At 41.5% G+C, this 20701-nt stretch overlaps 1 protein-coding gene across 1 annotated transcript in view; it reads left to right on the top strand.

Moving 5' to 3' along the window:
- Positions 1-20701, top strand: part of LOC126260756 (uncharacterized) — a 65251-nt gene that overhangs the window by 28875 nt on the left and 15675 nt on the right. Inside the window, exon 4 of the mRNA XM_049958095.1 lies at positions 10589-10843. Coding sequence (XP_049814052.1) covers positions 10589-10843 — 255 coding nt within the window. The remainder of the gene's footprint in view (positions 1-10588; positions 10844-20701) is intronic.

Genomic DNA, 20701 nt, shown 5'->3' with positions numbered 1-20701 from the left:
TCGCAACACGACGTGGCATGGCCTCGACTAATGTCTGAAGTGGTGCTGGAGGGAATTCTCACCATGAATCCTGCAGGGCTGTCCATAAATCCGTAAAAGCACGAAGGGGTGGAGATCTCTTCTGAACTGCACTTTGCAAGCCATCCCAGATATGCTCGATAATGTTCATGTGTGTGAATTCTGGTGGCCAGCGGAAGTGTTTAAACTCAGAATAGTGTTCCTGGAGCCACCTGTAGCAATTCTGGACGTGTGGGGTATCGCAGTGTTCTGCTGGAATTGCCCAAGTTGTTCGGAATGCAGAATGGACATGAGTGGATGCAGGTGATCAGACTGGGTGCTTACGTACGTGTCACCTGTCAGAGTGGTATCTAGACGTAGCAGGGGTCCCATATCACTCCCACTGACACGCCCCGCACCATTACAGAGCCTCCGCGAGCTTGAAGAGTCCCGTGCTGACATGCAGGGTCCACGCATTCATGAGATTGTCTCCATACCCGTACACGTCAATCCGCTCGATACAATTTGAAACGAGACTCGTCGGGCCAGGCAACATGTTTCCAGTCACCTACAGTCCAATGACGGTGTCGACGTGCCCAGGGAGGCATAAAGCTTTACGTTGTGCACTCATCAGGGGTAACCGAGTGGGCCTTTGGATTCGAAAGCCCATATCGACGATGGTTCTGACGCTGACACTTGCTGATGGCCCAGCATTGAAATCTGCAGCAATTTGCGGGACGGTTGCACTTCTGTCATGTCGAACGATTCTCTTCATTCGTCGTTGGTCCCGTTCATGCAGGATCTTTTTCCGGCCGCAGCGATGTCGGAGATTTGATCTTTTACCGTATTCCTGATATTCACGGTACAGTCGTGTAATGGCCGTAAGGGAAAATGTCCTCTACATCGCTACCTCGGAGATGCTGTGTCGCATCGCTCGTGCGCCGACTATAAAACCACGTTCAAACTCACTTGAATCCTGATAATCTGCCATTGCAGCAGCAGTAACCGATGTAACAGCTGCGCCAGACACTTGTCTTATATAGGCGTTGCCGACCGCAGCGCCGTATTCTGCCTGTTTAAATATCTCTGTATTTGAATGCTCGTGAATATATCAGTTTCTTTGGCGCTTCAGTGTAAGACTACGTGGTGGTGCGTACAGAGGAAGAGCTTGTTACATATTGGTTCAAAATGGTTCAAATGGCACTGAGCACTATGGGACTTAACATCTGAGGTCATCAGTTCCCTAGACCTTAGAACTACTTAAACCTAACTAACTTAAGGACATCACACACATCCATGCCCGAGGCAGGATTCGAACGTGCGACCGTAGCGGTCGCGTGGTTCCAGACTGAAGAGCCTAGAATCGCTCGGCCACAGCGGCCGGAGATACATATTGGTACCCTTACGTTGAAGCAGTAACTGATTGTTTCATGCTGCTATTCGACAAATCTTGATCGTTCGGGTTAATCAAGGACGAACAATTCGGCACAAGAAGAGACCAAATCGAACTGTCGACCTGAATTTGATAGAGCACGTTTTGGATGTCTTCAGGACGTCTACCACTTACAGATAGTAATTTTACAGACATCCGTACGGGTCGTAAAAATGGACGTGTGTTTGTCTGTGTGTGTGTGTGTGTGTGTGTGTGCGCGCGCGCGCTCGCTTGTGTGTGTGTGTGTGTGTGTGTGAGTGCCGCACTGGACCGATTTCAGCCAAAATTGGTAGGCATATTTCTTACTTTTAGGCAATAATCCTGTGGCATACCTATAATACTTTAGGAGATAATGGCATCCGTCCATCCTTGAGGGATGATGGTGTAACATACTTGGTTCAGAGCCGGCCGAAGTGGCCGTGCGGTTAAAGGCGCTGCAGTCTGGAACCGCAAGACCGATACGGTCGCAGGTTCCAATCCTGCCTCGGGCATGGATGTTTGTGATGTCCTTAGGTTAGTTAGGTTTAACTAGTTCTAAGTTCTAGGGGACTAATGATCTCAGCAGTTGAGTCCCATAGTGCTCAGAGCCATTTGAACCATTTGAACTTGGTTCAGAGTCTGCAGCGTTTGCTGTGGCTAAAAAGTCCCACTCGAGAGTGGCAGTGCCTACTGCAGTTTGGACTTGTGAAATTTGAAGGACTTCGAACAGAAGCCGCTCTGTCTCTTCGCTTTGTCCTAGATATGACATCACAAACACTGAGATGAGTGAAACACGGCCACATTGTCTCTGACGTTTAAATTTATTACTTTTTTGTTACTAACTGTATTGGCAACACATTTGCAGTCAGTATACACATAGGCAGCTAAAAGTACATACGTAAGTATATCATTGAACGACACATAGTTCAAGAGATATGACATCATAAACACTGAGATTCCGCGTCATGCATGAAGTTTTAATATATTTATTCTTTACTGCTCCAACAGTCGAGCCAATGCAAAGAAATCCTTCAGACCTGAAGGCACTTTTGAGAACTTCCAACTGCGAACCGCAAACGACTGTAAGGGGAAAAGAAAAGCTGTCTATAGAGTTATGAAGAGGCGTTGACATGGAGACGATTACAAAATCGCGTTGTAGACACGCGAAGTATCTGCGCCTGGCGAACAGAAACTGTCCGAAGGTTTTCCAGAAAGTAATTCACCGCATTTTTCTTTCTCAGCCGAAAACAGTGCTACGTCTACGTACGTATTATTTGAAGTCTCCTGTGTGAGCGCGCCAAGTTTCCGTCACTTCCGACAGATAGCGCAGCTGCAGGACAGTTTCAAAATGGCGTCTGTAGGTGATATACGTTACAAGCAACGTGCCGTCATTCAATTACTCGCTGCAGAGAAACAAACTGTGGCGAATGTTCACAAACGCTTGTGGAAAGTCTATGGAGCTTCTGCTGTCGACAGAAGTACAGTTAGTCGCTGGGCACGGAGGGTGAGGTCATCAGAAGGCGGTTCGGCGGAGCTCCACGATTAGCCGTGGTCAGGGAGACCATTCACGGTTGTCACACCTGATATGTTGCAGCGGACTGATCATGTCATTCGCGAGGACACACGCCTTTCGTGGACGACATTTTGGGGACGATGAGGAAGGGATTCACACAGTGAAGTACTGGTTCCGCCACCGGGACAAGGATTGGTACCGACAGGGCAAACACCCCCTTGTTTTGTGCTGGGGGAAGGCCACTGAACATAATGGATATTACGTGGAAAAATGGCGTGTGTGTTTTAAACACCATTCTGTCGTGTGTGTAATTCTCATTATGTTCAATAAAAATTGTTAAAGAAAAATAATGCAGTGCGTTACTTTTTGGTCAACCTATGTAGATACACAGTTTAATTTTTTTGTTTTCGTTTCTAATAGATAATTGTGAAAATGAATACCTGGGGAATGCCGTGTCTGTCGGTTACTGTACAACAAATCACATGAAGATTAAAAATGATATTCGACTAAAACTAGTAGATGTCACACTGTATTACAATTGTTCAAACAAATGATTGCGGCGCTGAAAAAATGTGTGAGATGGGAAGCGAAACTGGGCCACTTGTCGAAAATTTGGAATTTTGGGTTATTGCAATTTTTATATTCAGCGTTAAATTCTGAACAATCTGTAAAAAAGAAATAAATTTCGAACTCTAAATGTGAATGATTTATGACAGGGTGAACATTTTTTTTTTTGGAAAAGAGATGTTTTCAGATAATTGATTTTATTCACTTTGTTGCTATTGTTTATTTCGACATTCTTGTATTTAAGATATATATTCTGCATGGATATTATACTTAAAATATACTTTGCTATATAGTACAGAGATTTTTAAATAAACATTACATATTATGTAATTAACCCCTTCAGACCAATAGATAATAACAATGCACGTAAATTTCAAACCAAGTAAATTGCTCGCAAATTGACAAAACTGGTGAACCCTCTGGTGTTGTCTTTTGCCAAAGTTTGATATCTTTAGTCTATGTTACAGCCAACTGCATACTTGTAACATCCGTAGGCACTTAAAATTCTAATATAAAAAGGGTCCAATTATTTTTTTCTAGCTGCGTATGATGAAAGTCTTTTTTTCCACACTTTTGTTAGTCAGAGCCTGTGTGGCAAATAGTGCATATTCATCACGAATCCTGTACCAGAAATCATCAAGTGACATTCTTTTGAACAACGATCCATGATAGAATCTAAAGTCATTTCTAAAAATTATTCATAGGTTTCATTTGACATATTTTCTGGTTTTTGTAAATTCAGTACAAAAGGATTTTGAGTCCATGAAGACATTTTCAGTTTTTTATTCTGCTCTTCAGAAAAATATGTCTCAAAAGATGCACGCAATACCAAGCAGACATTGGACCAACTCGTCGAATATCTCGTCAGGTAATTTTGCTGTCTCACACACGAACATATTCGGTGTTATAAATGTGGTGTCACCGCCAGACACCACACTTGCTAGGTGGTAGCTTAAATCGGCCGCGGTCCATTAGTACATGTCGGACCCGCGTGTCGCCACTATCAGTGATCGCAGATCGAGCGCCACCACACGGCAGGTCTAGAGAGACGTACTAGCACTCGCCCAGTTGTACGGACGACATTGCTAGCGACTACACGTACGAAGCCTTTCTCTCATTTGCCGAGAGACAGTTAGAATAGCCTTCAGCTAAGTTAATGGCTACGACCTAGCAAGGCGCCATTTGTACCATTGCATGTACCTCAAGATAGTCTCACTTGTATCATCAAGAATGCTGTATACCAAAGGACAATATAAAAGTTAAGTGTTCTAGTAGCTACGTTCTTTTCTTTATCACATTCATTACGAATCCTGTTCCAGACTTAACGACAGACGGCGTGAGTTGACGCGTGCCCTTTCGGCTACTTCACTGTGGACTGGCTGCCTTAACAATCCACAACAATAAAGCTTTCTACTTCTCTCTTGCCAGTGCTGACAATGCCAAATATAATTTTTAAGACAGTTATTTTGTCATTAGTATTGAAAACTGTCGTCTGGTTTCCCCATAAACATACATTTAATCAATTAATTTTTCCAAATATATCTGGCAACGAAATCACATCACTCCTGCGTATTTTAATTTAAATTGAATTCAGTTTTTAGTTCGAAAAACCTTGTTTAGGTCTTACTCCGAGATAACCTTCTAACCTCGTCGTGGGGCAGTGGCGTTTTATATCTGCTGACATAATCTTCACACAGTACTGATAACAATCAGCACTGATGAAGGCATGATTACTTTCACTGCTTCATCAAGAACCAGTGTTAGATTTGACAGCGTCTGTCTTAGTGCGAGTGCTTGTCTGTGCAGGATACAACTGCTGGGACTACAGTTTGGCGCTTTACTTTTTATAAGTGGTACTACTCCTGCTGCTTCAGAAGTCATTGCTTGGCCGTATCTGTACAAATATCAATATATCGACCGTTCCAATCGAAGTGGTTCACTTCAAGCAAATTATTAATTGGATTAATAATTTCTTTCCTGGTAATGTTAGTTGGCAGCAATGTGCACAAAAGCAAGTCATTGTTTATATGTGAATGGTACATTATCATGAAGGCCAGTCCAGCAACACCAGTCTACTCATCCAACTGCAAGATGAATTTCTCTTGTTGAAGGCGACCAACTACTGCTTGGTTCATATATAGCATGCGAGATTATTATGTCACTAAAAAAGTGTCGTGCAAAAGTGGCGTTATAGGTAGATTTTTCGTTGGACATACTTCGTGTTACGTCTGTCACAAATGGTTTTATTAACTGCTGATAGTGTGCGCTTTGCCTGCTTGTGCAATATGATAGCTGATCAAATACTTTGGCTTTTTCATTTATATTTAGGGTCGCATACTTCCTAGCATTCTGACTACTTAATAATTGTTCTTCTTTGCAATCGGGGTGTGTAGTTTCTAAACGTCGGTGCATCTTAACGGATACCATGAAACTTGATATGTAACATGCAATGAGGTGATCCGTTAGAATCAACAAATTCGATATTGATGAAACATTCACCATACTTTGTTTCTATCTTTAGTGGCTTGTTAGATATCTTACTGCTTGAAATAATGGAGTTTGAGGTTGCTACATCACCTTCTCGAGTCTCTTAGTGTTGATTGGGCATGTATAAGGTAGATGCATCATCTTCTGGGCGAACCATCTTTGAACTTTCGATGCGAGATTTTGCTGGAACATCTTTAAGTCAACGCTCCATTCTGTCCTTTAAAATCAAAAGTTTGAGTAACATAAATAATATCGCCACAGTGTACTGAATTTTACAACTGTAGCGTATGAGAAACACCAACTGAAAATACTGTGGTCCGAGAGCGTTGCGTGGATTTTCCCTGCCGAACTGGACTGTGTGTTGCAGTGGCAAACTCTAGTAGCAACTGTACCGTATGCAGCGCGGCGTGGGCTGTGTGTTTATATGGTCCTGGGAAGGGTGGAGCGTAGACAGCGAAGTGGCGGAATCCTCCGAGCCGATTCGCGGTGTTTGTGGATGAGAGAGGAACGGAGAGAACGTAGCGGAACGTTCACAGCGTTTGAAGATGACATAGCACACAGCGTTAGAAGATATATAGAGACAGTGAGTGAGAGAGAGAGAGACAGTGAGAGAGAGAGAGAGAGAGAGAGATGGAGGAGAAGGAAGCGTCAGCGCGGCCACTGCGTGCACGTGTAGTGACGAGTATTGAACGGCCACTTAGTACTTGTCCAAGCTAAATTCTTTTGTTTGTAATTTTGTTTGTAGCATTATTGTAGATTTATTATTATGTTTGTCGATTCATTTTTGGCTCTTACGCACTGACAGAAAACATAACTTTTATGAAACTAATATTAATTTGGTACGAGCGGCGTTCAGTAAGTACTGCAACACATTTTTTTCGGGCAATTCGGGTTGAAAAAATGCTGAATTTGCTGTGGGACATCGTGTAATATTACCGCTTCGTCCCTTCAGTTTCATGAAGTTTCGACAGGTGCCTTCAAACTGGTGTCTGTAACGGAGGTGCGTTCGAAACAGAGAGCAGTCATTGAGTTTCTTTTGGCGATAAATCAGAGCGTCGCTGATATTCATAGGTGCATGCAGAATGCCTACGGAGAAATGGCAGTCAACAAAAGCACGCTGAATCGTCGGGCGAGGCGTCTGTTATCATCGCAACAAGGTCGCACAAACTTGTCCGATCTCCCGTGCTCCGGCCGGCCGCACACTGCTGTGACTCCTGCTATGTTGGAACGTGTGGACACTCTCATTCGAGGTGATCGACGGATCACAATCAGACACCTCGCTGCACAACTGGACGACTCTGTTGGTAGTGCTGACACACTTGTCCAGCAGCTAGGATTCTCAAAGGTGTCTGCCCACTTGGTTCCTCACCACCTGACAAAAAGCTATAAAGAGCAACAAAGGTCCGCTTCTGCAGATTTTCTTGCACGTTATGAGGCTGATGGTGCCAGTTTTTCACCGAACATCTTCACAAGCGATCAAAAAGAGATTATTCACTTCGAACCAGAAACAAAATGACAATCCGTGGAGTAGCGCCACACCATCTCTTGCCCGAAGAAAAAGTTGAAAGTCACATCCTCAGGTGGTAAAGTCATGGCGAGGTTCTTCCTCAACATGCAACGATGAACGCGGAAGAGTATTGTGCTACGCTGAAGAAACTGAAGAAACGACTTTAGCGTGTTCGTCGCCACAAAAATGCAAACGAACTTGTTCTTCGTGACAATGCGAGGTCTCACACAAGTTTGCGCACCCGACAGGAGCTCAGAAGAGCTCATTGGACTGTTCATCCTCATGCACCCTACAGGCCAGATCTCGCACCTTCCGACTTACAACTGCTTGGCCCAATGACGGATGCACCCTGGAGATAGCAGTACGTGGAACGCGGAGAGGTTACTGATGCAACAAGACGTGGTCGCCGACGTCGACCAGTAGAGTAAATACCATTCGGGTATACAGGCCCTCCCAAGAAGGCACTGAACGGAGATTATGTTGAAAAATAGTAAAATTTTGTACGTGGCTGTTCGTTCAGAGACCGTGAATAGTTAAACTGAAAGAAAACAGCCCTCGGTCAGTATTTTTAACGAATTAACTGGGTTTCAACCCTGCTAGGAGTGTCTTCCTCAGAATTTAAATCAAAGAATGGTCTATAACCTGGTCACAGAATTATGACTAAAACCGTATCATACAGAGTATAAGTACGGAATCATCGTGAAAGACTGACTGTACGTATATGTCATTTATAAAATAATAAATATGCCAGAAGGGCATTAGTCACAAAGATATTTAAGATAAAAAATTGTGATGGCGAGCCACTAAGGGCTGCTCGTTACTTATGCGGTTACAGGTTGCAAACGGACTGAAGTGCCCACGTTAACAAATGCGGCCAGGTGAACATGGCACTGCAACGAGTGCACCATCTAGTAGCCGTAGATACAATTAGGCTACTTCACATTGAAATATAGGAAGAAATGGTTATAAATAAACAGTAATTGGTACATCATGGAAAGTAATGTTTGTTTGATAGTAGCATACAACATAACATTTAGTCTACATCGAAGCTTATAAGAGTAAGATAAAACATGAAAATATCATTATGAAAATGTAGATAGGACTGAATGACAACTTGTAGAAAGCAATATTGACGTGAAATACAGCCAAGAAACATTTGATAATTAGAAAACATAGGGCTACCTTAGAAGGAAAAGAAGTAAGTAACGAGCAGCCCTTAGTGGCTCGCCATCACAATTTTTTATCTTAAATATCTTTGTGACTGATGCCCTTTTGCATATATATTATTTTATAAATGACATATACGTACAGTCAGTCTTTCACGATGATTCCGTACTTATACTCTGTATGATACGGTTTTAGTCATAATCCTGTGACCAGGTTATAGACCACTCTTTGATTTAAATTCTGAGGAAGACACTCCTAGCACTGTTGACACCCGGTTAATTCGTTAAAAATAGTAAACGAGGGCTGTTTTCTTTCAGTTGTTGAAAAATAGGGTTTTGTAGCCGAAAGAGTGGGGAATAATATAGTGTATAGGAATGCTAAATGAAACCAACCAGCTTTTAGAAAAAAATTGTAATGCAGTAGTTATTGAACGCCCCTTGTATTTATAAGGGTTGCTTCTCCCATTATGTGACAAGACTCGACGTGGCTTTTCTTTAGGTTGCTATTATTTCGACGGAACCCTCGCCGAGGATTTGTGGAGCCCCACGGCTGCGCGGGGCACACTTTGAGTATCGCTGGTGTAAAGATATGAAGTGCACTACCGGCCATTATAATTGCTTCACCAAGGAAAACTTCAGATGATAAACGGGTATACATTGGACAAATATATTATACTAAAAGTGACATGTGATTACATTTTCACACGACTTGGGTGCATAGATCCTGATAAATCAGTACCCAGAACAACCACCTCTGGCTGTAATAACGGCCTTGATACGCCTGGGCATTGAGTCAAACGATACCACAGTTCATCAGGAGTAGTGACTGGCGTATTGTGACGAGCCAGTTGCTCGGCCACCATTGACCACACGTTTCCAGTTGGTGAGAGATTTGGAGAATGTGCTGGCCAGGGCACCAGTCGGACATTTTCTGTATCCAGAAAGGCCCGTACAGTACCTGCAACATGCGGTCGTGCACTATCCTGCTGAAATGTAGGGTTTCGCAGGGATTGAATGAAGGGTAGAGCGACGGGTCGTAACATATCTGAAATGTAACGTCCACTGTTCAAAGTGCCGTCAATGCGAACAAGAGGTGACCGAGACGCGTAACCAATGGCACCCCATACCATCACGCCGGGTGATACGCCAGTATGGCGATGACGAATACCCGCTTCAAATGTGCCTTCACCGCGATGTCGCCAAAGACGGATGCGACCATCACGATGCTGTAAGCAGAACCTGGATTCATGCGAAAAAATGACGTTTTGCCATTCAAGCACCCAGGTTCTTCGTTGAGGACACCATCGCAGGCGCTCCTGTCTGTGATGCAGCGTCAAGGGTAACCGCAGCCATGGTCTCCGAGCTGATAGTCCATGCTGCTGCAAACGTCATCGAACTATTCGTGCAGATGGTTGTTGTCTTGCAAACGTTCCCATGTGTTGACTCGGGGATCGAGACGTGGCTGCACGATCCGTTGGGATCCAGCACGGCGTTCCGTATTACCCTCCTGAACCCACCAATTCCATATTCTGCTAACATTCATTGGAACTCGACCAACGCGAGCAGCAATGTCGCCATACGATAAACCGCAATCGCGATAGGCTACAATCCGACCTTTATCAAAGTCGGGAACGTGATGGTACGCATTTCTCCTCCTTACACGAGGCATCACAACAACGTTTCACCAGGCAACGCCGGTCAACTGCTGTTTGTGTATGAGAAATCGGTTGGAAACTTAGCTCATGTCAGCACGTTGTATGTGTCGCTACCGGCGCCAACCTTGTGTGAATGCTCTGAAAAGCTAATCATTTGCATATCACAGCATCTTCTTCCTGTCGATTAAATTTCGCGTCTGTAGCACTTCACCTTCGTGGTGTAGCAATTTTAATGGCCAGTAGTGTAGATTCCTTTTACGTTGGTTATTTTCACCGTGTACGCAGGCGCTGGGGTTCCTGGAGCGGCACCGCGTGCCCGGCTACGCGCTGCTGAGCAACGTGACGTCGGTGCTGGGCTGGCCGCCGCTGCGGCCGCCCCCCGCCGCCCACCGCCGCGCGGCGCGCTCCGTCCACAAGGTGGCGCAGGAGGTGCGCGCCGCCATCCCGCCGCTCGCCCTCTTCAGCTTCTTCTCCCGCAAGATGAGGACCAGCAAGGACTTCAAAAGATTCGTCCACATACTCCGATCCGACGAGTTCAACGTACGTGAGTCTACTCCAGTTGCTCAGCAGTACCTTTTATGCGCAAAGTGTACCAGTCTAAAAACAAATTACTCCCAATTCTACACAGTGGATGACTCACCATCGACAGGAAATGCAGTACACAAACAGTTAGACTACCTATGACGAGGTAACTCCTGTTTATCTTCGATGAGGATAGAAACTGAAGCAATAAACTAAAATCTGTGCCGCATACTACACAGACGTGTTAACTACTACAGCACCACAGCACTGCTGCACAGACTACCCAAGTCGAATGTCTTCCCTAACACAAACTACAATTCACACCTTCAACTAATTTTCCCCTTCTTGAATTGTCAGTACTGCCGATGCTCTCCGGCACTGCACATTCCCCATTACCTGCAAACCTGGGATGCTACTCCAATGTTGGAGAGCCTCGACAATACTGACGATTTAAGAAGGGGTAAGTGAGCTGAAGGTGTGAAGTTTGCTTCAGGGAGGACATCGGTCTAAAGTACTCTGCTCAGCAGTGGTAGCAACAGTGCTGCGGCGCCGCAGTGGTTAACATGTATGGCTAGTAAGCGGGAGACATGGGTTCGAGTCCTGGCAGTGGCACAAATTTTAATTTATTACTTCAGCTTCTATCCTTATCGAAGGTAAAGTTCAGACTCAAATATCTCGAGGGAAATATAATTCCATCAGATCAATAGTATATCCAGTTGTTCGATCTTTTTTATTGGATGGTACCAGTAAAATATGAGCCTCCGCATCTGACTACACCGCAGAAATTTATAATGTGTCACAGTTTCAGCAAGCCGGCCATTGTGGCCGGGCGGTTCTAGGCACTTCAGTTCGGAACCGCGCTGCTGCTACGGTCGCAGGTTCGAATCCTGCCTCGGGCATGGATGTGTGTGATGTCCTTAGGTTAGTTAGGTTTAAGTAGTTCTAATTTCTAGGGGACTGATGACCTCAGCACTTAAGTCCCATAGTGCTCAGAGCCATTTTTGAACAGTTTCAGTAATCGCTAGCAGTATTGTGTCTGAGAAACAGAAACTCCCTCTTCTATTAACAGGGAAATCCACAAAACTTCCTTGCTTTACAACTTGTGAATCGCTCCCCCATGTTACAGTTTGCTGGCCTCAAACGGTTCAGCCTCATTTAATGTCGTATGAAGTTTTTCTACTCTAGGCTGACCTCTGTGGTGATAATAATTGAATATGTGACGCAAAGCTGCGTCTTCATGGAAAAGATCCAGTATTGTTTGGCGAATGGCGTGTACGAAACGAGCGTATTTCGTTACTTTCGTTTGTTTGTGTGTATCTGTGTGTGTGTGTGTGTCTGTCGTTTTTCGGGTTGTTATTATGTCTGATGAATTGCGAAGTAAAAGGGCCAAACCCAGGACTAGAGACCCAATCACATTAAAGAAAAAGAATCAGAAAATGTACTGTACGAGAAGATGATTGTTTGCTATAGCGGTTTAACAATGGCGAACACTTCGGGCGTGACGCTGAGGGTCCGATTGGAGATTGGAAGCAGACAGCTCCAACGCATGAAATGTGAACTATCAACCAATTCTAATGCGACTATAGTCTCTTTCAAGTAACAAAATAATGCGTGGAAAAACAGTTTGATTTTTAAAAACTCTTTCATTGAAAATTTTGAGGTATGTCTAACAAAATTTCTAAAACACGAAAATTTGCCTCTGTAGACCATATCGTTGCTTCACGATGCTCTGTCACAGCCGTGTGTCGAGGAAGTAGTCACTGGTGCGGTCAGGCAGCTTTAGCAAAAAGGCTACAAACGCTTAACCTCTTCAGCAATACTTTGGTCCATTGGCACCAATACTGACGTTACGTTAATAGGCAAGACCTTCACTCTGATGGCTCCATTGTCCAGTTATTTTGCCCCTGCATCTGACGGACCATTCTGAACCAACAATATAACCTAAATAGGCAAACGTTCTTCTTTTACAAACTCTGTTATACATGGTACAGAATCTTCAAAGAACGAGGTTTTAAGACTCAATCTGCCCATTCACGCATTATTTTGTGACTTATAACAGACTGGTAAGGAGAACCGATTAACCGATTTACATTTTTTTAAAGCAGGGGAACTTCTTAGATTTCCATTGTTAACAGATGAGGAATTTTATTGTAATTCTATCGTCTTATTATAACCTTTTGCAGAGTAATCTAATGTGGAAGCTAAAGTTTTACTGATTGGTATCTGATAAGAAAGAGCTGGTTGATCGGCGCTGTTAATATGGAGTCAACTTGTCAAAGGACACAAAATTTCGAATACCTGTTTGAAATTTTCAGCTCCTACCGTATCGCTTGAAAGGCGTACACTAGTCAGTGACAGCTGATGTATTCATTGTCGATTGTTCCACCTTTGTAACCAACACAAACTGCCTGTGAAATTACGTTAATTATTGTACAGTATCTGGTTTAACTTAGAGTTTTTCCAGTAGTATCGGACCTAATTCGAAGAGCCATTCGACCTCTTTGGACTAAAACACATGAAAAGTGCAACATCTATCGATCCATTCTGTTTTTCTCTCACATGAGTCGTTAATTTGCCCTTTATCATCAGTTTGGAACAAAAGTCGTCCATTTATTCTTCCAAATTGACACCATTGAAGTTACAACACCAATTATGCGACAGTGTTTTTCAGCAGTTCAGTATATATTAGTGAGAGCGACATCAGGAACTTTCAGTGCGGATACTCTATACCTTCAGAACCCTTGCAGGACTTAGCTAATGCCGCCAGCAGAAGGGCTAAGGGAATGGGGAGCAACTTGCATGTGACAGGTTGAGAATTTTTCCCGGATGTCCGAGGCAGCATTGGCATGGTAGCGTAGCGTGTGTCGTCAGAGGGCTGGCTCCCCCCTGTAATAAAAAAAGATATTCAACGATCAGCTTTAAGGCGTATCATGAGACGTCCACTCAGACGAAACGCCAAAAAAAAAAGGGGGGGGGGAGGGCGGTTAAGTCTCTAGAGAAGTGAATCATCCTTGTTCGAGAGTCGGTCTGGCACAAATTTTTAACCTTTACCATTGATTCATATCGGTACCCATAGGCGGCTGAAGTCCTGTTTCTCTTAATATTTCTCCTTAATCCATCATAAGTAATGCACTGAATTTTTCATCCATAGACACTACAACCCACTTTCTCTTTGATGTCATTTTACAAATACAACAAACGGTGGCAATAAAGTATCGTACAACTCAGTGTTAACTTCTTAGCTGACGCACAGTGCAAGGATCCGTACAAGGCGGATGGCTGAATCTAAATTTAAAGATTGTCGTCGTCGATTCTGCCCACTGTTCTCTCCATAGTAATAAAAACTGCATAGTTAGTATTAGAAAAAAATGGGGACATGAGGGCAGGAGAAACGCAGTCCCTTTTATTAATGATTTTTTTTGGGCAAAGCTTCCACACCTACAATAAATTGTCCAAACATATTACCGCTCTGAATTTCATACGGAAAAGTGAAACGTCCGTGCATCTTGTTTCCATTGCTTTACACCACTCAGACATTTGAAAACGGTTTCACAGTCGAAACTGAACACTAATGAAACAAAGTAAAGGGAAATTTTGCTTCTTCTAATGACAGTCTTTGTAGTGCATTATCACTCTGAAGACGAGAATGGACTCTGGCTTTCTAAAGACTTCAGCTAAGCCTACTTTGTATTTCGTGAAGTTGCTAACAAACATCATAACAATTATAGTTGTATTAACCACAATCACACTTCATTATTACCTATGAATTAGACTTTTAGCACTACTTATATCATATAGCGAACATTTTTCATCAATAATAATAACTAATTTGGTTAAATAGAATTAAGGTGTCTGAAAATATAATAAATAGAGAGAATCCTAAGAGTGGTGATATTTGAGGGATTTGGATTAAAATTACTCATCAGAAATAGACGTTAATTTACTATTATTTGGTTTAAGAGACCATTACTTACATTCAGTCATCTGATGTTTCTAGGTGTACTAATTATTCAGCTATTTTAGAATGACACTCTAATATTATATATTTTAACTAACTCCTTAAATTATCTTACATAATCACTTGATAAATAAGCTTTTACCAAAGTTCTTTCAAGAACAATTAGTATAAATCTGTGGTTTGCCCCACAAATTTCTGAGAATTGACCGAAAACTAGTCCAGGTCATTTTATTGTATGTGTTCCTTGATTTAGCAGACAAGGTGTGGCATCAATTTTAACTCCTAGAGCAGGAACTGCTCACGAGTGGAGAATGTCTGACACTTTTGTTAATACTCGCACTTCTGTATTTATAGGTAGAATTGTCTGAGCCGGCCGAAGTGGCCGTGCGGTTAAAGGCGCTGCAGTCTGGAACCGCAAGACCGCTACGGTCGCAGGTTCGAATCCTGCCTCGGGCATGGATGTTTGTGATGTCCTTAGGTTAGTTAGGTTTAACTAGTTCTAAGTTCTAGGGGACTAATGACCTCAGCAGTTGAGTCCCATAGTGCTCAGAGCCATTTGAACCATTTTTTAGAATTGTCTGATTACCTACATCAAAGATTATATGCCAATTAGCTCTGCAGATGATGAAGAAATTGATGAAATGTGTGATGAGATAAAAGAAATTATTTAGGTAGTGAAGGGAGATGAAAATTTAATAGTCATGGATGACTGGAATTCGAGAGTAGGAAAAGGAAGAGAAGGAAACATAGTAGGTGAATATGGATTGGGGGTAAGAAATGAAAGAGGAAGCCGTCTGGTAGAATTTTGCACAGAACATAAGTTAATCATAGCTAACACTTGGTTCAAGAATCATAAAAGAAGGTTGTATGCATGGAAGACTCCTGGAGATACTAGAAGGTATCAGACATATTATATAATGGTAAGACAGAGATTTAGGAACCAGGTTTTAAATTGTAAGACATTCCCAGGGGCAGATGAGGACTCTGACCACCATCTATTGATTATGAACTGTAGATTAAAACTGAAGAAACTGCAAAAAGTTGGGAAATTAAGGAGATGGGACCTGGATAAACTGAAAAAAGCAGAGGTTGTACAGAGTTTCAGGGAGAGCATAAGGGAACAATTGACAGGAACGGGGGAAAGAAGAACAGTAGAAGAAGAATGGGTAGCTCTGATGGATGAAGTAGTGAAGGCAGCAGAGGATCAAATAGGTAAAAAGACGAGGGCTAGTAGAAATCCTTGGGTAACACAAGAAATATTGAATTTAATTGATGAAAGGAGAAAATATAAAAATGCAGTAAATGAAGCAGGCAAAAAGGAATACCAACATCTCAAAAATGAGATCGACAGGAAATGCAAAATGGTTAAGCAGGGATGGCTAGAGGACAAATGTAAGGATGTAGAGGCTTATCTCACTAGGGGTAAGATAGGTACTGCCTACAGGATAATTAAAGAGACCTTTGGAGAGAAGAGAACCACTTGTATGAATATAAAGAGCTCAGATGGAAACCCAGTTCTAAGCAAAGAAGGGAAAGCAGAAAGGTGGAAGGAGTATATAGAGGGTCTATACAAGGGCAGTGTACTTGAGGACAATATTATGGAAATGGAAGAGAATGTAGATGAAGATGAAATGGGAGATACGACACTGCGTGAAGAGTTTGATGGAACACTGAAATACCTGAGTCGAAACAAGGCCCCGGGAGTAGACAACATTCCATTAGAACTACTGACGGCCTTGGGAGAGCCAGTCCTGACAAAACTCTACCATCCGGTGAGCAAGATGTATGAGACAGGCGAAATACCCTCAGACTTCAAGAAGAATATAATAATCCCAATCCCAAAGAAAGCAGGTGTTGGCAGATGTGAAAATTACCGAACTATCACAGCTGCAAAACACTAACACGAATTATTTACAGACAAATGGAAAAACTTGTAGAAGCCGACCTCAGGGAAGATCAGTTTGATTCTGTAGAAATATTGGAACACATGAGGCAATACTGACCTTACGACGTATCTTAGGAGAAAGATTAAGGAAAGGCAAACCTACGATTCTAGCATTTGTAGACTTAGAGAAAGCTTTTGACGATGTTGACTGGAATACTCTCTTTCAAATTCTATAGGTGGCAGGGGTAAAACACATGGAGCAAAAGGCTATTTGCAATTTGTACAGAAACCAGATGGCAGTTATAAGAGCCGAGGGCCATGAAAGGGAAGCAGTGGTTGGGAAGGTAGTGAGACAGGGTTGTAGCCTCTCCCCAACGTTATTCAATATGTATATTGAGCAGGCAGTAAAGGAAACAAAAGAAAAATTCGGAGTAGGTATTAAAATCCATGGAGAGGAAATAAAAACTTTGAGGTTCGTCGATGACATTGTAATTCTGTCAGAGACAGCAAAGGACGTGGAAGAGCAGCTGAACGGAATGGACAGTGTCTTGAAAGGAGGATATAAGATGAACATCAACAAAAGCAAAACGAGGATAATGTAATGTAGTCGAATTAAGTCATGTGATGTTGAGTGAATTAGCTTAGGAAATGAGACACTTAAAGTAGTAAAGGAGTTTTGCTGTTTGGAGAGCAAATTAACCGATGATGGTCGAAGTAGAGAAGATATAAAATGTAGACTGGCAATGGCAAGGAAAACGCTTCTGAAGAAGAGAAATTTGTTAACATCGAATATAGATTTAAGTGTCAGGAAGTCGTTTCTGAAAGTATTTGTATGGAGTGTAGCCATGTATGGAAGTGAAACATGGACGATAAATACGAGGGCTATCCACAAAGTACAGTACGTTTTGGAATTAGAAATAAATAAAGTATTGGAAATTTTTTTATTATATGCAGATGAAAGCCACACTTAAATACTACTTTTCTACATAGTTGCCATTTAAATTAATGCACGTGGTTGAAGGCGCAGGCGGCCGAATTTTACGACGAAGCAATTTCCAAGCTCGTCCATCGCTACGATAAGTGCCTTAATTTAAATGGCAACTATGTAGAAAAGTAGTACTTAAGTGCGGCTTTCATCTGTATATAATAAAAAAATTTCCAATACTTTATTTATTTTTAATTGCAAAATGTAATCTATTTTGTGGATAGCCCTCGTAGTATGGACAAGAAGAGAATAGAAGCTTTCGAAATGTGGTGCTACAGAAAAAGCTGAAGATTATATGTGTAGATCACATAACTAATGAGGAGGTATTGAATTGAAGTGGGGAGAAGAGGAGTTTGTGGCACTACTTGACAAGAAGAAGAGACCGGTTGGTAGGACTTGTTCTGAGGCATCAAGGGATCACAAATTTAGCATTGGAGGGCAGTGTGGAGGGTAAAAATCGTAGAATACACTAATCAGATTCGGAAGGATGTAGGTTGCAGTAAGTACTGGGAGATGAAGAAGCTTGCACAGGATAGGGTAGCATGGACAGCTGCATCAAACCAGTCTCAGGACTGAAGACTACAACAACAACAACAACAACACCTACATCTAATAGTTGAAATCGATATTTTTCTAGATCTTATTCTGGTGTTATATATGTATCAAATTCTAAGTCTATAAAGTTTGAGTATTCATATATTCAGTATAATTGTCGTCCAACTGTTTTAATTGTGATTATTGTGTTCACTGAATCATCAAGTAAGTATACTAGTCATAGTGAGGGAAGTGCAATTAAATTTAGAGTAATTTCTGGTGGTACTATTCAAATAGTTTCAATTAAGTGTCCATTAAGTACGTTTCGGGTTGTGTATGCAATAAAGAGTATATATCTTCAGGCACAGCCAATATTACTGTAATTAGCAATAATAGTAGTATGATCATGGAAGAATGATAATTGCTCCATTAATGGTGAAGCTCTATCTTGATGTAATAAATTTGATCATGTTGCCCTTATAAATTTCTAATAAATGGTCAAACGTTTATTTGTAGACCTCAAATCTACTGCACTAATCTACCATATTAGAATCTAGAAATTAATCGTAATACTGAGTAGCTATGTTCTGCAGGGGGATTATTTTGTAATCATTCTGTTGATCTTCTTATATTATCTCTGAATATAATGGTTTGATTTGTAACCATTCTTCACCACACGGGATTAGCCAAGCGGTCTAGGGCGATGCACTCATGGACTGTGTGGCTGGTTCCATAGAAGGTTCGAGTCCTCCCTCGGGCATGGGTGTGACTGTAAAATAAATTTTGGTTAAGAAGCGTGTAAGCTTAGGAACTGATGACCTTAGCAGTTAAGTCCCATAAGATTTCACAAACTTTTTTGTAACCATTCTTCCTCATACAATTACAATAAATATAATGATTCCTACAATGGAGGTTGTTGACCCAATTCTTGAAACTATATTTCATGATGTATATGTGTCTGGGTAGTCTGAATATCATAAGGGTATTCCTAACCAAAGAACTGTTGAGGGGAAAAGGTTAAAATTACTCCAATAAATGTAATCGTGAATTGAATTAATAATCTGGTATTGCTAATGGTTAATCCTGTAGATTATGCATATCATTGAATAACACCTCCTATAATTGCAAATACTGCTCCTATGGATAGTACAAATGGAAGTGCGCTACTACATAGTATGTATTGTGGAGTACAATATAAAGGGATAAACTTGCTAGTACTATACCTGTTAATACACCAATTGTGAATAAATAAATAAATCCTAGAGCTCATAATAATTTTGGGTTGAACTTAAGTTTAGTTCCATATAAGGAAGCCAATCATCTTAATACCTTAATCCCTGTTGGTACAGCAATAATTATTGTTTCTTGTGTGAACTATGCTCATGTATCAATGTCCATTCCTACTGTGAATATATGATGTGCCCATACAATAAATCCTATTAATCCAATTGATAGTATGGCATAAATTATACCTAGTGTTCCAAATGATTCAATTTTCCCTCTTTATTGACATAAAATATGTGAAATTATACCAATTCCCGGTAAAATTAAAATGTAAACCTCTTGGTGCCCAAAGAATCAAAATAAGCATTGATATAGTACTGGGTCTCCACTTCCTGCAGGGTCAAATAATAATGTGGTTAGGTATTGGTCTGTTAATAATACGGTTATAGCTCCTGCTATAATGGGAAGTGAAAAGAAGAAGAGAAAGGGCTGTAATGGCAACAGAGCAAACGAATAAGTTTACTTTCTGATCATATATTAATTGCTGTTGTACTAAAGTTTACTGCACCAAGAATAGATGAAACCCCTGCTAAGTGTAATGAGAAAATAGCTAGATCTACTGATGCACCCCTATGTGCGATAGCTGCTTTTAGTGGAGGGTAAACTGTCCACCCTGTACCAGCACCGTTATCTACTATATAAGATGTAAGAACAAGGGTTACTGAAGGAGGTAATAGTCAAAAACTTATGTTATTTGTTTTGGGGAATGCCATATCTGGTGCTCCAGTTATTAGTCGTATAAGTCAATTACCAAATCCAATTATAACTGGCATTACTATAAAGAAAATTATTACCAATGTGTGGGCTCTGATAATAACACTATAAATTTCGTCATCCTCCATTAGTGATCCTAGTTGGCCTAGTTTGGCACGAATAAGCATTCTTATTGCTGTTCCTACTATTCCTGCTCATGCTCCAAATAGATAACATAAAATGCCAATGTCCTAACGGTTTGTTGAGAAAAATCATTTTTGCGGTAAGATGGCTGAAGTTATAGATCGTAGACTGTAAATCTACTTATGAGATATTTTCTCTGTTGCCATTCATTGCTCTTATATTCGGTTATGATTCTAGACTGCTATCTAGAGGTGTAAAGTTTTACTAAGGCCAATATGAGTATTCTTTTAATTAGAACTTTAATGTTATTAGTTTGATTAACTCAAATCCTTAATATATTGAAAGTAGGGTTTGTGTTGAAATTAATCCTATTGGTGAAATTATAACAGTTAT

This window comes from Schistocerca nitens, chromosome 5 (genome assembly GCF_023898315.1).
Source record: "Schistocerca nitens isolate TAMUIC-IGC-003100 chromosome 5, iqSchNite1.1, whole genome shotgun sequence".
Taxonomy (NCBI): domain Eukaryota; kingdom Metazoa; phylum Arthropoda; class Insecta; order Orthoptera; family Acrididae; genus Schistocerca; species Schistocerca nitens.
The sequence above is the reverse complement of the archived record's forward strand: the minus strand, read 5'-3'. Positions and strand labels throughout refer to the sequence as shown.